The 20,881-nt window shown below is 39.6% G+C and overlaps 1 protein-coding gene across 1 annotated transcript in view; it reads left to right on the top strand.

Annotated features, from left to right (window-relative positions):
- The window catches only part of jade2 (jade family PHD finger 2), a 202,749-nt gene that overhangs the window by 104,582 nt on the left and 77,286 nt on the right, over positions 1-20,881 (top strand). Inside the window, exons 5-8 of the mRNA XM_042431559.1 lie at positions 6,251-6,408; positions 11,188-11,399; positions 14,292-14,459; positions 18,560-18,676. Coding sequence (XP_042287493.1) covers positions 6,251-6,408; positions 11,188-11,399; positions 14,292-14,459; positions 18,560-18,676 — 655 coding nt within the window. The remainder of the gene's footprint in view (positions 1-6,250; positions 6,409-11,187; positions 11,400-14,291; positions 14,460-18,559; positions 18,677-20,881) is intronic.

Genomic DNA, 20,881 nt, shown 5'->3' with positions numbered 1-20,881 from the left:
ATTGTCAGTCTTGCATTCTGACTGGCACACCAGCTCCCAGTCAAACTGCTACGGTATAAGACAGGGTAGAAGTTAACTACAACTCTGGAGATGCATTTCGGCAACAAACAGCCAATAAATGAGTGTAAATTTTGTTCACATGCGATGTTAACGGTTGGAGGAAGGTAAAGATTACAACATTGAGAAAACTGAAAACGCAATCTGAGGCTTAAATTGGTTCCCTTTTAAATTTTGGTTCAATTGTGGATTAATTAAGCAACTATGGAGCTCTCGTTCTGATTTGCGCCACTGACTGGCCTCTCCTCCATAGAAACGACAGCCATGGCTCATGGAAGCTGTAATTAGAGCTGCAATGTTAAGTCAGTTAATTGATTAGTGATCAACATTAAGTTAATTGGCAACTGTTTTTTTCAAGTAAATCAACCAAAATCTTGGTGTATTCCACTGAATCAAAGTCTGAAGAATTATTTGCATCAGTTATTTGACCTCTCTCTTCCCCTGTCTTTCTTTGTCTTTCTCTCTCTCACACACACACAAACATATAAATCACCTGTCCTCCCCGGCCAAGCTCATATAACATCCTATTCAGCAGTGTTATGCCACAAGATATACTTTACAGTTCCCACTCCTCTGCTCCCCAGAGGCACTTCGTGTATAGTAAACCAAAGACACTTCTGCTCAGGGCCTCAGAGCTGGCAGAGGGATGTGGGGGTGTTTCGGTTTCATTGTTTTAAGAATCAGAGCCCCACCGTGTGTAGTTCTTCCTGATAAATATTTCATGGGACGCACCATTAAGATCAAAGCAAACTCTGCTGTCGTATCATCATGATACCAAGGAGGGAACATCTAAATATTCCTCCTCTGCTGCTCTCCTCATTAGACTCCTCAAATGTAAACAGAAGGGATTTCTAAGGTTTCTTTATTATTATTTTTAGCTAAAAACATTCTTTCCATATCCCGGTAATTGCTTTTGAAAGTTACAAAAAAAGTTGACTGTTAATGTGAAATAATCAAGGAAATCTTTGATTCAGAATTTAGAAATATTTAGAAATCTTGAAATCTTTTAAAAAATGTGATCTGCTTTGCTGTGCGTCTAGGATACTTTGTTCCTTGTTTGCTCCCTTTTTTTTCGCGATATTTCTTCGGTCAATCTCCAACAAAGCCTGATAATGTTGTAGGTCATAAATACATAAGAATATTATCAAACCAAACCAAAAAGACAGCTTGAAAATTATCCTTAAATGGACACACTGTCAATCTGCACAGATATACCTGTACAAGTACAACAATCCGAATTAAGAACAAATAAATTGAGAAGCATGTCCCATCCTCTCCATGTGAGAATGAAACGATAGATTCACTCTGTCCAACGAAGTTTGTGATCAGTGATGTTGCGAAATCTGTGCATAAAAAGTGACATTTACAAGCACAATACAGTACACAATTGCCCTAGTGCAGCTTTGTAATGCATTTCATTATTAAAATGCAAATATTGAGAGTAGAGCTGCAACAATTAGCTGATTAATCAATTGATTGTTTTGAGTACTTTAATAGGAAAAAGTGCTACAATGCTCTGGTTCTAGCCTTTTAAAAGTGAATATTTTCTGGTGTCTTTGGTCTTCTCTGATGGTAAACTGAATATCTTTGAGTAGTGGACTGTTGGTTGAGACAAAACATGACATTTTAGGTTGCATCTTGGGCTTTGGAAAACTTTTATAGACCAAACAACTAATCAACTAATCTAGAAAATAATCGACAGATTAATCGATATTGAAAATAGTCGTTAGTCGCAGCCTTAACTGATAATACAAGTGTGCCGTATGAGGTTTAAGAAAGCAGATACTCTTCAGCAGATTTTCAAAATGCTAATGCTGTAAAGTGCAGTTTTAGAGGCTTTTGGCTCCTCTAAACTTCTCAGGATTGGTCTAAACCCCATAAAAAGACAGAACATCTATTTACAGTTTTACACAGAGCTCTAATTGTTCTCAGTATTGACAGACGACTCTGCACTTTATCTCTGCCTTTGTTGTCACGATAAAGCCTAGACAAACAGGAGACCTTTCGCACATGGTTTTGTTTACCTACATTATGTAAGATCTGTGTGTGTGTGTGTGTGTGTGTGTGTGTGTGTGTGTGTGCATGCGCGTGCACTGTACATTTGTTTATGGGATACATGATACTTACCAGTGGAAGAACACATTGTACTCTGACCTCCTATTCACTCACTTCCTATTCGATGGGATGACTTGGCATTATTATGAGGCGACGCATCCCTTTCATGTTCCACTTCATGTTTCTTCTCTTTTACCTCTGACATCCAAACCAGCTCACTGCAAATGTCACCACACTGGTAACAGAAAGATGATACCCAGAGATCTGACAGACAGGGTAGAAAGAGGCACTAAATTGACATAACATGATCTCATGTCTCTTTAAAACTCTTTGAAAGGTTGTTCCAACTGTTTTAAACTGATATCAGTGAGTCAGAAAGGGTCTAATCTTACAAATAGAGAACTGGGTGACTTCAGATATGGTATCGACTTTTATTTTTGCTCTAAATTTACACAGGTCTTCACTTTTGTTACAGGTATCATCTACTCTGTGTCATAATGTTGGCAAGGAATCTCTCGTCTCCTGAGCCTCCTCTGTTTTCTTTTCATAGTCTTGTTCTTGTCATTTTCTTTTCTCCTTTTCACTACTTTTTTTTTTTCACATCCCCATGTTGCTAAAGCAAATCAACACTGCCAGTCACAGTCATAAAACTAAATGTAATAAAGTCCATATTAGAATAAACAAAGCTAAGAATATCATACACACCAGCAGCACTAACTTCTGAGTATATGACACCACTGCTGCACATTATTGAAATAGTTTTTGCTTGGTGATATATATATATTGTTCTTACTGACAACAAATCCCATGAAAAGACCAAAACCAACAATGAATCGATCCTACAAATATTACAAGTATTGCTTTTGTATTGAGCCTCAACGATTAGTTGATTGACACTAAATTAATCTGCAACTACTTTTGATAATTAATCGTTTAAACTGCAGAAATTCTCTCCTTCCAGCTCTCAAATGTGAATATTTTCTGGTTTATTTCTTCTTGTCTTCTATGATAGTAAACTGAATATCTTTGAGTTGTTGACTGCTGGTTGGGACAAAACAAGACATTTCAGGATGTCACTGTAGGCTTTAGCATTTTTCAACATCATTTTATAGATGAAATGTAGTATTGAAAGACATGAGATTTGTTGACAATAACAAAAACTGTAGAATATCTCCAGCCTGATCCTTTTAATAATGCAATAACACCAACCACTAATGTAATAAGACACTGAAGCTGCTTTTAACGTTACATAACCGAAACAACCGGCCCAGTGTCTCCAGTATGAAACCTATTCTTGTCTCTCCCTGCGTATGTGTGTGTGTCTCTCTTGTGTGTCTTTGTCTCGCTCTTTTCACTCCCTTCTCCCATGCCTATTGACTGGCCAGGCCTGTTTGTCCAGTATCAGATATCAGCCTGATCCGTGGCCAAAACAGGGTCCAATTTTCTGCCTTTTTGTGTCCCCACAGAAAGATAGATATTTGGATTTACTAATGATTACACATTCGCCTCAATGGATCATGTGCTTGTGGTCTAAAGTAGCTATTGACGGACATGAATTGAACAGATCTGTGCTTTTTTAGCAGATTAATGGACGCAGTATCAGCAGAGAAAACATTGTTAGTCGCTGACGCACGTATGACCAAGACGGTGACAGCGAGTGCTTCTGCAAATGTGTTGATCCCAGTGGAGCATGTGCAGTTCATACTGTATGTGTTCATCAGCAGGGACGTTTTCTGCACGTTCTCAGTGTCAAACATCAAATGAGAAGAAGAACGGATGGGAAAGAGGAAGAGATGTGGGTTGAACTAGAAGTGACTGAGGATGAGGAGAGGGGAAAATGACAAAAGTGATAAGAGAACAGAAAGGAGCAAAGATGTGGAAAAAAGAAGGAGAGAAATGAGAAAGGACAAGAAGAGGATGCAAAAATGAGGATTAAGCTTTTAAGTCACAGTAAAATTGCACCAATATGAACTCTGCATGTGTTTATATTTTACTCTCCTCCTTGTTCCAGTATTGATAAATATAAATATGACAGTTATTTATTTGTTTTGGTTATTTTCACTTCATATTGTTTCTGTGCTTGCAACACACATGAAAAGTAATTCTAGCGAAGCTCAACTGAATTCGATTGTGGCAGCTGTTGTGAGGATGACGACAGTAAGGGCGATGATAACGATAATGATGATGATGATGATGTTGATCGCAGTGCTGCTTGATGTGAGGGCGACGGCAGTGATGGAGGATGATGATGATGATGATGATGATGGTGATGATGATAACTGAGAGGTATGATAATGAGCCGCTGAAGACGGGAGCCAAACGGAGAGCGAAAAAAAGGTTGTTTTGTTTTGTTGTTGTGATCGCTGGCGCACTTCACCTTTTCACACAAAGGTTACGACTTCAGCATGTGAGCGTGTGAATAATAGGCGTGTGTGTTTCCGTGCAAAACACAGAACTGTTTAGAGAAACGGTGCGGTTGATCTGTACAGCGTGTTGGTTTTTCTCTGAGTAATCGAGGGTGGTGTCTCCCTGTCTTCATGGTGAGTTTTGTGTTTATGTGTGTGTATATGCCTTATTTTGTGCTTTTTTTTGTCTTTATGTGTCTATTAGATTGTGGAGTAGACAGATGTTTCATTGGAGCCTGTATGTGTGTGTGTGTGTGTATAAGTGTGTTTGAGTCTTTATTGGTTCCCAGTGGGTCGAGCAGAGTTCCTGACCCCATTTCCTGCTGTTGTTGACATGAGAGACATTCAGGCCCGAGGCTCCGGAGACCAGACACTGCCTGGAGGAGCTTCCTGTCACTGCTGCCTACAACCACTCGATTTGTCATTGTTTCAATAGCTTTTCTTTTTTTTTTTTTTTTTGGCATCCGTCAAAGTCTGATTCAGTCTTTCTGGACCATGAGGTCAGAAGGACCTGGCTGTAAGGGAGAGACTCAGACATAAAAAAAAAAGCGGCCCCCATTAATTCCTGTTGTCATGAGTGGTGCTGGATTTTGCAGTCTGTCACAGAGCATTTAGAGCTTTGAAAAATTACCACACAATTATGCAAATGCAGTTTTGGCAAAATATAATGAACACTTCATGATGAAAGACTTGAAAGTGACTGGATTATCAATGTAAATACTGAAACAAGGGTTCCTCTTATTAGTCCTTCTTGATGCAGTTTCTCTGTGTTTGGCTTGTTTGTTGTCATGATTTTCCAGACTGTCTTTTGTTTAATGCATTTATTATTCGGCTGTCAACCTGAAATTTTGGGATTAAATGATTTGGCTTTCTCAGTCGTTTTCCAGACTTCTTTTAGAGCTTCTAAATGCTGCTGACATGCATTAAATCTAATATGACTAAACTTTGTAGCAGTGTTTGTAACTGTGATTTAGTTACTTCAGAGTAGGGCTGCAACTAACAATTATTTTCACTATCAATTAACCTGCCAGCTTGTGACACAACATCTCAAAGGCCATGTTGGTGTCTTCAGTTTGCTTGTTTTGTCTGACTTAACAATCTAAAAAGATATTTGTCATATATGAGAAGGAAAAACAGCAAATTTTCACATTTTAGAAGCTGGAACCATCAAATATTTGGCATTTTTCTGACGACCGTTGCAGCCCTATTTCAGAGTTCAAATTATTTTGTCTAGCCCCCAAGGTTGAGAGTAAAAATAGTCAAGCTATCGATGCTCTGTAATAGCTTAACTTGAGTATGATGTGAAGCAGTGCCCAATTTTTACAGGTTATTTTTATTTTTTGGACAGTTGATAAAAAAGGGAAGCAAGTTGAAGTTGATACTAGAAGAAACATGAGCGTAACATACTCGAGGTTGTGCTGTCAGTGTTAACAGTGTGCAGATACACGACTGCAGGTGCCATTAACCGCAGCGCTCTATGTTGTATGTTATTACTTCATAAATGTTAATCTGTCGATCAAGAACTGGAATAAACAGGTTCAACAAAACCCATAAACAGGTCCAACGATCGGTCTTATTCGTTCTCTGTCGTCAGTCATTATGTAAGATGATCTGTGGCAGCTGAGGCGTTTTGGAACGAAACACAGAGAAAAAATTTTTTTAAGGTGTCGAAACAAGTTTTGTTTCCAGACCACATATTAAACTGTCCGTACAACTCTTTGCATTTGTTCCAGGTTACTGCCGGAGTCAACAGGTGGTCCATCCCACACCAGGCAGGAGAGGGAGGGCGACACCCAGCCTCCTCCTCCCACACAGCTCTACAGCTGCTATGACTTGGACGACCTGGACGTTGCCTGGCTGGAGCTGGTCAACCATGAGTTCAGACAGATGGGTGAGTGCAAACTGACTCTGCATAATATGATGTTGATGATACCCAGTAAACAAACATTTTTGACATTAAACAGACATATTCTTGAGTAGGGCTGCAACTGATGTCACAGTTTTCCAAATGTCTTAGGTGATATCTTCAAATTGCTTTTTCCCCCAAAAGCCAATGATATGCAATGCACAATGATACAAATCAGAGAAAAGCAGCAAATCCTCACATTTCAGAATCTTTAACCAGCAAATGCATGAATTTCCTTTGATCAACTGATTGATTTATCGACCACTTGTTCCAGCACTACTAAATTGGCGTAACACGTAAACAGGTAGCCAGAAACATGGCCGATGCTGCACAGAAATGCCACCGTTTCTCTCATGAAGACTTAAAGCTGCAGAGGTTTGCACGTTGACAGGCTCAGCTGGCTTCAGGAGAAACAGGGATTGTTTAATTCTTCTACAGGACTTAGGTATTGAAAAATCACTTTAAGTTATATAAACTGTCTTCATATGAAAGGCTCCCAGAGGAGTGAGACCAGCAAAGGGTGGTTTTCAGTCAAATGAGACTGTGTATTTTATTACAAAATGTTACCTAAGGACAATTTTCTTTTAGCTTCATGTCTGTTTTTTTTCCCCTTTCCACCCTGCACGCTATATTAGATATGTCCCATCAAAAAGAAAAGCATTTCCAGCTGTTTCTCTCAATTTCCAAATTGAAAACTCACCTCCAAGTTACATTTTAAAAAATAATCTTATAAGGTCTTAAAATTTGGTTTCTGACTCACTGCCACCCTCATTTCCTCAGTCCTCTCCTCCCTTTTCATCCCCTGCTTCTCCTGTCTTCTCTGTTTTATTTTCTTCTACAGTTTTCTGTCACTTCCCCCCATCCACTGATTTTCTACATCCTCCATTTTGCCATGGTGACAACTGCTGACCCCGAGCATCTCTCCCATCTCCACCATTTTATTCAATATCTGATCGGGTCCTCTCAGATAAAGCGTAGTAATTGTGTTTATAAATCCCCGCTGGGGTTTCTGGCCTTATTTCTGGGATTCATTCTCCCCAAATCACACAGACAGACACACACACCCACACACACACACACAGACAGACACACAGACAGACAGACACACACACACACGCTCTTCCTGGAGCTGAGGCGGGTTGTTTCTCATAACCTTCGATGCTAGAAAAAACAAACAGACGGTTGATTGGTTCTGCTGGGCGAGGCTGTATGTCTACGGAGTCATGACAGGATGACTCAGCACAAGCACCCTGGTATCCAAATGGTTACGATGCATGCCACATAACCACAACGTCCCTGGTTCGACTCCGGTTTGGTGCCTTAGTTGCATGTCATACGCCCTTCTCTCTGTCCCCTCGTTTCCTGTCTGCTTCTCCTCTATCAGCTCTCCATTAAAAAAGGAAAAAATGCTCCAAAATACATCTTTTAGGACGATTCAGCACTTTCTGTCTCAGTCCTCCAAGTATCCACGTACTGTATACTGTACATGTATACGAGTGTGTGTATTCAGAATGTAAACTTGGAGGACTGAGTGTTGATACTGGACGTGCTGTAACTTTAGTTATTTTAACATTTTTAGTTGGGTTTAGAGACAGGCTTAATTTGATTTTCTGATAATTCAGCTTAGAGGAAACTCGATCTCTTGCAAAAAACTAAGCAAGGAATAACACTGTGAGTAGTAAAAGAGAAAACCCTTGGTATGAAAGGATAGGTTCACAGTTTTTCAAGTCTGTCCTAAAACAACAGTCAGGTGCCCAAATTAATATTGAAACATGTTTTTCTTGCTGTAATCATTCCTCCTGTTCATACTGACCATGAAGACAACCCTTCATAATGCACTTTTAATGTAAGTGATGGGGGACAAAAAAGACTAACTGTAGAGGATATCCACTTTATCTTCAGATTTAGTCTCCCATCACTTACATTGTAAGCACTTTTAAACAGGATCTTATAGTCAGTATGAACAGGAGGAATAATTACAGCAAGTAAAACCTCTTTCAGTGTTCATATGGACACCTGACTGTTGTTTTAAGACAGACTTGGGAAAATTGTGAACCTGTCCTTTAAAGATCACACATTATAGCATTATAAAGCATTCAATGAAATCTGTGTGTGCGTGTGCATGTTGAATCCTGAAACAGACAAGTGCATTCGTGAGACACACATACACGCACGCTCACATATTGATAAATTTGTAATCGCATGTGCACACAGCTGCCACATGTACAAACATAGAAACACACAGAAGATAAATACAGTGACGCACACACAGCACAGAGTACAGATACATATTGTATACGTACTGCTCAGATGTGTGAATAATGGTGCTGCTGCCCTCCTTCCTGTGTGTTTAGCTCATGATATAAATGTCACAGCAGGTTAATATCTAACTCTACTTCCCTTTTCATTGCTGCTCCAAAAGCAGCTTCTAAATCCACAACAACCACCATCATATAGTTTCCTTTTTGTTCTTCATTTAAGCCGACGTTTGTGCTTATGACCAAATCCAACATTAATCTGTGATTGATCTTCGTATTAAAGTTGACGTTAAAAATCAAATTAATAAAGTGTTTCGGTTGGATTTGTGTGAGTCTGAGCTCTACATCTTTATGTGAAACTGAGAAGATGCTCAAGAATCAGTAAATAAATTTGTTTCTTGTATTTTTCATTAAGTTTCGGGTGGGCAGGGATTGAGTGACATGAATAATAGATAGTGAAACAGGATGCTCATCTCCACTTAAAAAAAAAATCCCCACTGAGTGCTGAATCATTCAAATAAATCAATAAATAATTTTTCAACTATAGAATCTAGGACACTAAGAGTTTCTTTATAGCTGCATGGAGTCGGGCTACACTATTTTTTTGAGTCGAACAGTAACGTGACAGAAAATGTAAATTGATAAGATGTATTTTATTTATTAGAGGGGAAAGGAATCTTCTGGAATACTGATCACCTTCCTGCAAATGTTTTCTCAAACTTTTAAATCCAACATCCAGAGATTGTGGCAGAGAAAATGATTAATTTGACTCATGTGAGCACCGTCTTCATTGACAGCAAGCAGTCAGTCTCAAAGTAACTTCATTTAAAAGGCTTTTTTTTTTCCTGCTTTTGAACAGTTATCCAAATAATCATCTTCATTTCAGAAAAAGACTCTTTTCACACTAGATTTAATGCCTTGCTATTAACCATTTTGTATAATCATTGTAATCTTATTGCATGGAATGAGATAATAATATGCCACATCTGTTTGCCCCCATCCTGGAAACCGTACTGTTTACTTTATTGCTGCTTCAAATCTTGTATTTTTTATGGGGACGAAAAACTCGCATTTGCCAGTTAAATCAGTTTTCATCAACTATTAACCAGCCTTAGAGCAAGGCATTACTTTGAGATGCAAATGGGGCAGGAATACTAATGCTAATGCCGACATATACTGGCATGGTGAACTGAGCTGTCAGCAAGAAGGGCTTAATGGCAAATTTCGTTGTTTTTCTTGGCTTTGATTGCATATGCTCTTGTAGTAGAGCACATGTAGCATTTCTCTGCTTTTCTCTGGTTAGCAAAGAGTCAAGTACGACTCCACATACTCCCACATCCTGCAGCTAATTTTCAGCACATTTCATCCTAAGCTGGCCCAAAGAAAACAGAAACTGACCTTGTGAGGTGTACAAGCAAAGGAAAGATGTTTGCATTTCCAATTAAAGTCTGAGACAAAGTGTTTTTTTGCCAAAAATAAGTTGAATTTATTAAATTGGCTCGCCCAATTTGAGTTTCCTTGTCGATAACAAGAACTGAAAGAAACCTCTGAGTGTTGATCCTTTTTTACTGCGCTCTCAGTTTTAATTGCTGTGTACAGGCTTCGTATTTTCTCAAATATTCATCCTTCCTCCCACTGGTCATGTCAATTAATGCTTTCAACACTTTTTTATGTTTTTATGCCTCCACGCTGGTGACAGCTGTGGCCATCCTTCCCATTCTGTTGAACGTCATATCTCAGAATGTCATGAGGAAATTTCTTCAGATTTTGCACAAATGTCCACTGGGACTCAAGGATGAACTGAATTTGGTGGTCAAAGGTCAAGGTCACTGTGACCTCACAAAACACATTTTTGTCCAGAATTCATACGCTAATTATGGCAAAGTTTCATACAAATGTCTAATTGGATAAAACTATTAAATGATGACAATTTATATCCAAAAGTCCAAAAGGTCAACTTCACTGTGACATCATAATGTTCTGCAAAAACACTTTTCTGGCCGTTATTCAACACCGAAACTCAGGAACAGAAGGGGAGATTGTGACCATATTTCACCATATTTGGTCAGATACTGAATTGGTGACACTAATCTTGGTCCCACCTTGAAACTGTGGTGACAGTTTAGATCTTCTGTGCTGCCGTGTTGAAGATGTGTTTGAAGAATCCTCGTAGCTTCTTTGCAGCAACATCCATATCTGAAGTATTATGTACCGTTTCGTGTTCCATCAGAATCAGCTTTATTGGCCAAGCATGTCTTCACTACAAATATTTCATGACTCTGGACAGACATGGATGTAAACTGCCAATTGATTGGTTGGCGGAGGTATACAACCATGAGGTGGTACTTCTAGTTTGAACAATAGGAGGTTATCTGCATTAGAGCACTTCTTACTTCTCTCTTAAAGGAAAATAAAACGCGATGGTGTAAGACAACGAAGAAAACTTCACACCTACAAAAACATACTCTTTGATTATTGGTTTTGGTTTCTGTCTTCTCACCAACAGCCCTACCAGAGCTGGACGAGCTGACGATGGAGTGCGTTCTGGTGGAGCTGGAGAGTGTGTGTGAGGAGAAGATGCGGCAGGCCATCGAGACAGAGGAAGGCCTGGGCATCGAGTACGACGAGGACGTGGTGTGCGACGTCTGCCGCTCGCCAGAGGGAGAAGACGGCAACGAGATGGTCTTCTGCGACAAGTGCAACGTCTGCGTTCATCAGGTCAGGAAGGATTCAGTGGTTTACCTCTCTCTGGGGAAAAAAAAATAACTTCAAAATGCTGAAGAAGTAAAACCCAAAATCAAGGTTGTACAAATATGAGGTTTAGCTATTTTCTTCAGAGTTGCCTTACATATGGTTCTCATATTTTTCTCCCCCTGACTTCATTTAACGACAACATGAAAGAACACATACAGTAGCAATTTCACAAATGGTGACTGTGACAACCTGAGGCTTCAGGGACTCTTCTGCTGTGTTTGTTACACAGTGACACAGTGTTAATTATTCTGTTGACACCGTTGGCACTAACACACCTTCAGTGTCATCATCTGCCTCTGGAAATAGTTTCCTCCGACTGCAGACCGAATCTCATGTTGGTCTGTCAACTAAAATTTCACTCATAATGTGAGGAAAAAAAAACCTGCTCGTTGCCTGTGACACCTGGCAACAATTATTATCTGTTGCCTTCAGGAGATGCTGGTTAGATTTATCTTCATTCCTTCTATATATATGAAATTGAAGTGAAATTATTTTGGGGGAAAAAGGGGAAAACAGGATCATTCCAGCAAGCTTTCAGGTGAAAAAAAAGGAGAAAATTACTGAAGCAGGCAAAAAATTAGGGCTGCAACTAACGTTATTTTCTTGATTAATCAATTAGTCGTTAAGTCTATAAAATGCCCCAAAATTGTGAAAAAAATCAATTTCCCAAAGCTGAAGGTGATGTCCTCAAATGTCTTTGTCCCAACCAACAGTCCATAACCCAAAGATATTCAGTTTATAGTAAATAAACCAGAAAATATTCACATTTCAGAAGCTGGAATCAGAGAATTTGGACATTTGTTTCTTCAAAACGATTAATCGATCATCAAAATAGTTGGCGATTAGTTTTCTTTTGATTGACTGATAGTTTTCCGTTAATTGACTGATAGATAAATGGACTGATCGTTGCAGCTCCTCAAAAAAGATAACAAGAACTTAACACATCAGCACCGTACGTCTTCTGTTACTATTCAGACTGTGCACTTTCATTGACGATAAACACAGTTTTGTGTACAATCAAAGTTTCTCACCAAAGCATATCGTCCGTATTCTCGGGTTCTAGAAACATAGATGGGCCGACGCATTTGCTACCTCATGAAACATTCCCATTAATTTAAGCCTTCGCTGTCAATATTCTGAAACGTACAGTGTTTAAACCACCTTTGCTGCTCTCTTCGGTCGGCAGCAACGCGTATGACGTCACCTCCGCCTGTGTCTGGTGCTCGTATTTGCGTCCTCACTTCCCCCCGGTGTTTTCCCAGTTTTTGTTAAGTCGAACATGGCGGTGTCATGGAAACAAAATGTAACAGGCAGTGAAAGAAACTGCTGCTCCAGGGGAGTATTAAGTAATATTATTGCTTTTAGAGAGTACTGTAAACATCCAGCACTGTCTGTTGCTTCTGTAGTAAGGCGGTGTCCCTAACCTTCAGCAGGGGAAAAAAAACAGACCCTGCTTACTGAAGCGTTTTGTTTGATCAATAAAAATCCTTTGATCAATAAAATGCTTTAATTGCTTTTAATGAAGACGGTCTTTGATGTCTCGTTTTGTTTCCTCCTGTGCTCCTGTCACTCTAACACCATCCTGTTAGTGTGATTTTTTTTTTTATTTTTTATAAACTTATAAGTGATCGTGCTGTATTCTTCCGGATTGCATATTGAGGTCTGTTTTTTTATGTAGCAGCGGTGTCTCCTGAAGTTATGGCGGGGAAATCTCTGGGGGGTTTTTGCAGGGGAATTTCATTTTGGTTTCAAGTATAAAAAAAAAAAAAGTGACTCTTTATAAATTAGATTTGATTAGTCTCACACTCAAGTAAGGACATTGGAAGAAAGAAGAGGCTTTAAGAATGACTATCTCTGTTTCTTCACCCCCCACGGTACTGTAGAGAATTAATTTATCTGACAATAAAATCATTCTCCGTTACAGACATTGGGGGCTGAATTTTATCAAATGTTAGCGTGCAATTAGGTTGGCATTAAAAAAAAAACAACTTTCAAGACACCTCCGTGTGTTAGCGGAAGGGGAAATGGGTGGAGTGCAGATAATAAAATAACCTGCTGTGTTTTTAAAGCAACAACAAATGGCATTTAGAAAATGTCTTGCTTCCGTAAGTCGATTCCGGTTGGAACAAAAGTTTTGGGTGGGACAATAAAATCATGAGGGACTGTTTAGGGTGTTTTTTGTGTGTGTTTTGTCTGTGTTATTGGAGCAAAACCATTGAAAAAGCTGTAAGATGAGGCAAAGGAAGAAATGATAAATGTTTTGTCGTGTGTCATTTTGAAATTTGTGAATTTGCTAATTTCATCTGACAGGAGAAATAAGCAGCAGATTGGAATCATTTTTTCAGCTTTCTTTTTTAGAAGTGGCAACCGCTAAAAGTACGCTCTTTCCAAAAATGAAAGTAATGGGACTCTGACATAAAAACAAGATGACTGGGTGGCCTTGTGGCGTAGCTGATTAAAGTCATGTCTGAGTTCAAATCCAGCCTGTTATAAATCATCAGTCGTTCTCTCCTCCGAGTCTGCCCTCTTCTCTTACTATTGTACTGAGAAATGTATCTCAAAATCATGAATAAATTGAAACTAATTACACTTCCATGTATTTTTACAGTCCCAAAAAGTATGAGAATTGATTTGAAAATTTCATTTTAAGACCATACCAATGGTTTTGCATGTTTTAGCAGACTTTATGTATACATTAGGCAGAAATATTCTCATCTATTTCTACTCTTGGCAAGAAAGCAAATTAGTTTATTGTCCTAAATACTGCTTTAAATCAGGAAGTTAATCAGTTAAAAAGCCTTTTCACATCATCACCTCCTCATAACCTCTCTCTCTCTCTCTCTCTCTCCGTCGCAGGCATGTTATGGCATCCTGAAGGTACCCCAGGGGAACTGGCTGTGTCGGACCTGCGCTCTGGGCGTCCAGCCCAAATGTCTGCTCTGCCCCAAAAGAGGTGGAGCCCTCAAGCCCACCCGCAGTGGAACCAAGTGGGTCCACGTCAGCTGTGCCTTATGGATCCCTGAGGTGAGCTTCATGGGAAGATATGGGGGGTCCGAGATGGTCAGAAGGTCCAAATACGGTCTGATGCAGATTTTTTTTTAGCAATCTTGAAACTGCAGTTAATCATCAATTTGTGATACATTCAAGGGTTTTCATGCACAATCAACTCCTATAATGGTTGCACATCAGTAGGTTCAAAGTGTCATCATTTAGCTGTGGGAGTCTCTGGGTGGTTGTGTTTATGATCCCAGTCACACACCACACACAGATACATGAATGTGTATCCCTGTCTCCTCTTTTACCTGTGAGGGATGAATATTGGTGCAAAGTGGCTCTGGAAAGTGAGAGGCTGTTGTTTACATTTGCATGAGTGCATACAGCTGTTGTTATTATTGTAATTAGTGCAAAATCCATCTATCCTGCATTAGCTTAGTGGTCAATGGAGTCAGCGACTACACAAACACGAAGAGGCAAAAAAAAAAAAACTTTGGTCCACTGTGTGTGTGGTGAATGTTTGTAAAAGATGAATGTAAATAAGTGGCTTTTGGACATGGTGTCTACACCAAGAAAGAGATGCAAAATCTGTTTTGACTGAACTTTACTTTTCTTATCCTCCTCCCATATGAGACCGCATCCATCTCAAGAAACACTTGGCTGCACACCCTTTCAAGGACAGTGATTTTCTTTTCCACCATTTTCAAACGACAGAGACATGCTGCTCACGAAACCTTTTCTTAAATCTATTTAAAGACAAAGAGACAAAGACAATCTCTCCCTTTTAAGGAAAGCGCAGAAATAAAGTAGTAGCACGGCTCACTGTAATGGAAGATTTGACAACGAGAGCTGTTTTGTCTGTGGTCGCTCAATTAGGCAAACATTCTGAATGCAAAAATACATACAAATAAATTGCGTTATGCTTTCTGCATGCATAATGGGATTCATGCACTGTGTCTTTATGTGTCAATGAGAAACATTTGTTATGTCGAGTTTATCTTCTTACAACACTCACTTGCTGATATGTGCATTGAAAGAGTAATGTGTTTGCTGTAATCATCCCTCCTCTTCATACTGGACAAACTCCACAGCACTCAATCTGTGCAGAAATGCAAAATAATACGAGGCGTCAGCAGTCTGAACTTGACAAATCAAATAAGTATCTTCATACTGGCAGTCGTGTGCAGGTTTATTGCTGTTGTTTTGTCCCAGCAACAAGATGCATACAATGCTGCAACTCATCAAGGAACGTAGAAACAGAAAGATGGGATTTCAAACCGCAAATGTTGGAAAATGCCAACTTGATTTAAAAAAGACTGTTCAAGCCTCACATGAAAATACATTCTTGCAAAGAACGACGGGAATTTAGAATTTTGTCCCTGAGTTCTTATAGTGTAGTCGCTCCGCAAAGCAGGTATCACTTCACAATCAATAGAGAGAGAGGAGGAATGACTGCAGCTTTCAGCATTCATATGTCAAGTGAGTGCATTTGAAAAAAAATCTGAAACAATAGAGTTTTACGGGAAATGTGGCCTTAATTTTAAGAAACACTTGCACCTTCCAGTTTTTTTTTTCCCTTCTGTGGTTTCTTTGTTTACAGTAAACGCTTAAAATACTTCTTGTAGCTTCTTCAGTCTAGACCTCACTCTTAACAGTCTGCAGATAATGTGAATTGGTTCATGAGGAATCTGTTTGTCGAGCGTGCAGCCGAGCAGCCGCTCGTTTTGACTTGATGTGTCTTGATGATACCTTTTTGGAAATACGGCTCTTCTCTGAAAGCTCCAAATGGGCGTAAAGCAGCCGCTCATTTCAGAGGTTCGGGGGGGACGGATGTTGCTTCACGCCTTGCGCACATCTTTAAACGTTAAGACAGTCAGTCATGTGTCTTCAGCCTATTCAGCAACACACGCCACCAGCAGATTTCCCAGTAATGGAGTGGCTTTTGGCACCTCAAACCTTTTACTTCTAATTGCCTTCTGTCACCCTTGATTGGGCTAATTGTTTTCATTGCTCGGTTCGCTTTTGTTTTCTCTTCCTACCGTGGAGGAGGAAAAAAAAAGATAATTTGCATGTCGGTGCTATATGTGCGTTTGTGCACATGTCCTCAGTTGTGTGTGCTTTCATGAGCTAAAGAGGTGTTAATACAAGACGTGCACACATATTACCGCACACTGACAGGACACACACATCACAACGTTGGCTAGTAGTAGATTTTTTACAGAATGATAGTAGTGGAAATTTCCAGAAAAAGACGCTTGGTGTGTGAGAGTGTAATTTATAGAAAGTGCCGGATTGTGTGTGTTTGTTTGTGTGCGTGAACAAACCACCCAGCCTTCAAACGATACAGCCCCCCTGCAGCGCTGTGTGTGTGTGTAGCTGCCCTCAGCCTTCTACCCCAAGAGAGAGGTCTCTTTTTAAATGGCTTTTCATAACACACACACACACACACACACACACACACACACACACGCACACACAAAGATGTGGGGCCCCTCTTTTAAAATGCCTTTTCATTTAACACTGTGATTTTCTCCCATTTCCACTCAAGTGATTTCAAATGTCGTCAGTTTTTCATCTACCAGCTTTGAAATGTGAAGTAATTGGGGCTAAAATATCGAGAAATGAGCACATTAATCACATACACACACATAGACGGAAATCTTCCATGTATTATGTCTCACAATCCAACAGAAGAGGAGAAAGTGGAGGAGTTGTATAAAGTGTAACCTCCCTGAATGTGTGTGTGTGTATATATCTCTGCGTGTGTGTGCCTGTATATGTGTTGTGTGTGGGCATCGGGGTTAAGGGCAACCAATCAATTAACTATAGCATTTAAAAACTGGAGATCCTTTTGTTATGGATCAGTTCTTACATCAGTTGTATAAAAGAAGCAAACATTGACGACGCCTGCTGTGGCATCATTGTCTGAATTGCACTTTCTATTGACGTCCTCATTGGAGTGAAAATTGACCCTTACTCCGATTGAGTGGTTGTACAAAAAAAAAACATCGATAAAAACGGGAAAAAAAAGAAAAAAAAACAAGTACGTGGGCTCATTCTGTAGATGAGCAGATGAGAAGAGAAAAAGAAAATCAGATAGAAGGACGAGTGGACGAAGAGAAGGAGGACTGTGACCTGCGGAAATCAGTCGTCGGCTTGTTAATGCGAGCGTGAAGGACGAGAAAGAGAAGGCCGTTCCTGCAAATATGAGAATAAGTGAATGTGAAAGAGGTGGAATGGTTTTTGGAAAGAAACAGGCAGCGGAGGAAGGAAGGAAGGAATGGCAATTTAGTGATGAGTGCTCTCCACTCTATTCTGCATGGCTGGTTGGCACAGGTCAATGACTTTTTGGTTGTATGTGGTGTAGCGCGGTTCGGGGGCCAAAGCCGTTCTGAATAGGCCGCTCAGAGAAAGCGAGTCACACTGGGGCTTTAAAATAATGTTTTTCCAAAGAGCATAAAAGTGGATGATTTGGTTTAAAGTTTGATTTTTTTTCTTTTAAATCAAATATGGACTAAGGTTAATCCAGAATTTGGAGTAAAATAATAATACTGTATGGGTGAAGCTTGACCTCAAGCTAGTAATCAACAAATAACTATAATAATAAATTAACTGTGCTTTTTTTGCATCATAACATTTATTGATTGGTCTAAAAATAGTGAAAATACCCATCACAGGCTTCTCAGAACCCAGGGTTCAGCATCAGTTTTGATATAAAACAGAGAAAAGAAGCAAACCAACACATTTGAGAAGCTGGAACCAGCATATGTTTGGCATTTTTGCTTAATAAACAAGTTGAAGGATTCATTCATTCTCAAAATTTTCTATCAATGGACTAATCAGTTCATTAACTAATCATTTCAGCACTAAAAAGTATTAAACTTTGATGCTAATTGTCACAATTTTCATCATAATGCCTTATCTCAGGCTATCAGTGTTCAGAGTTCACCGCATTCTACCAATAAAAAGGTGAATACATGGTGTTGAGGGGTTTAGTCTTCACTTCTTTTGAATTTCAAAGATCTCATTTGGAAAAGACAAATGAAAAAACAGCATTAATTGTTTATCATAAATAGTTATTTGTATCAGATACACAGAATGTATCTTTACCTTTTATGTGTTCCCTGCAGGTGAGTATAGGCTGTCCAGAGAAGATGGAGCCCATTACCAAGGTGTCCCACATCCCCGCCAGCCGATGGGCTCTGTCCTGCAGCCTGTGTCGAGAACACACAGGAACCTGCATACAGGTATGTCAGATACACTCTTCTCACCGCGTTGCCTTACAAAATACAGTGAAGTGACCCCGGTGTTGTAAAATTAAGAAAAAAAATGAGACACTTCAAACCTCCAGTCAAGTTCTGTTATGAATTAAAGCAAGCATTTTCTCATAAAAGTACTTTATTTTGCAAGTAAAAATTTCCCAACAAACTGCCAAGAATTAAAAGGCATCTATCAGTAATACAAATATTCATCAGTCCAACATAAATTGAGCTCAACATAAGAAGTCTTTAGGGCATCATTCACTTAAAAGAATGTCCATGAGTCCAACGTAGATTCAGTCCAACATAAACAGTGCAAAAAAAGATTTAAAGGAATGTATAAGTAATTGAAATGTTGAACAGTTCAAAAGAGCACTGAATCAGCACTGATCTCAATATTGAACTTTTCTCAATACTAAAGGGACAGCAAGAGTTCAGTCAGTATTACAGTGGAGAAATATACGCTTTATGCTCTGCAGTCAGGTTTGCTCTTTTCTTAGCGATGATGTTCCCTGCAGCTGAGAAGAGGCGTTGAGGTGGGGTTGATGTTGCATGGACAGTCAAGTATGAGTTTGCCAGAAAGGCCAAGTTGGGAAACCTTGCTTCATTTTCCTTCTACCATTTGAGAAGGTTACTGTACAGTACCTCATTCCTCACCATTTCACTGTTAGTATCATCATTTTGAACATGTTCATTGTCTTCCTCACTGTTGCTGTGCTCATCTGAATCTGAGCCAAGCAAAGTGTCCAGCAGAGACACTGGCCCACTCTCTGAAACTGGTGGTTTGGCACTTGCTGAGTCATCCTATTCCACACTGGGTGCTTTTCATTAGGCTAATTTATGCTTCCTCGTGTCCTCTCTCCTCCCGTGACTTGGGGATCGTTCCCCCTCCACCGTCATCGAGGATCTTCCAATCTCTTAAATGCACCTTGAGGAGACGAAGAGAGAGAGAGGAGGCTCCTGGAGGAGCTTAGAGCGAGGAACCACAGGTGTATCCTACGCGGAAGTTGACGGGAACACCCCTTTGATCGAATGTCTGTGATCGGTCAGCTGATCTGACAGGGCAGTAAACAGTCAGGCTGTTGTTGTAATACAGCAGATCAGGAAAACTACCCGTGGAATGGGAATGACAGCACCAACAGCTGCTTTTCATATTTATTCATAAAATAAAAATGACTGAATCGTGAATCAATCACAAAACTCTTGTAACTTTATTTTTTCTTCATAAGCCAAAAAGCTTCTTTTCTTATTTTCCGTTTCAAGTACATCTCAGCTCCTTCAGGAAAATATGACGCTGCACAGCTGCGTGTCTCCTATAAAAGAAAACAACATCAGACATTCACAAACTAAATAAGCTATATTTTATTTAAATATATTCTGCAGGCTACAGCTGTTTTTAGTGCTCCTTTTTGTCAGTTCTGTTCTTTCAGTAATTAACGGGTTTAAATCGTCTATTTGTGTTTTAGCCAGACGCTGCTATAGATCTATAACCAAATAATAAAAAATTGGAGCAGTTATCAGGTGTTTTCCTTCTAAATTAATACATAGAAATTATTAAGTAACCGTTAATTAAAGTGTTAAATAATTGTACATGAATTTTAAGTTTAAACTTTAGAGTATAAACTGTTACCTAATAATTTCTGCATAATGATAGCTGACTTATATTTGACATTTAAGGTGATGTGCATCATGAGTAGTTGCCGTCCCCTCAAAATGACATTGGAGTGCGCGAGGACGTCCTGTTTGATGAATTATATCCCTCTATCCTCACATCTCTTCCTCGCATCTCTCTCCGAGATCCTCTGCATCATCACTGAGGAGCCAAGACGCGAGGAAGAGAAACAAGGAGACACGTTAGCATAATGAAAATCACTCTCTGTGATGTTGCTGTGTTTCCTTTCTCTCCCTTCTTTTTGCTTGCAGTGCAAGAGCTTGACTTGCACTTTCAGGCTCTTCTCTGAACTTTCGTTAGCGAAATCTTGCGTCAAGGACGGCCGCAATAATGCATACGTTTTACGCTCATCATCTCCCATCTTGAAGTCATCTCCTGTGCTGCAGAAGCCTGGAAGGCCCTGACAGGCATGGTCTCAAATGATGTTCTCTGTGTGGACTTTTGGAGGCCCTTCACCAGTGGAGATAGAGCAGAAACAGTGACATAAGCCTCTCGACTCAGGAAGACGGTGGCGCACTCAA

This window comes from Thunnus maccoyii, chromosome 13, assembly GCF_910596095.1.
Source record: "Thunnus maccoyii chromosome 13, fThuMac1.1, whole genome shotgun sequence".
NCBI lineage: Eukaryota > Metazoa > Chordata > Actinopteri > Scombriformes > Scombridae > Thunnus > Thunnus maccoyii.
This window is presented reverse-complemented; position numbering and strand designations above follow the sequence as displayed.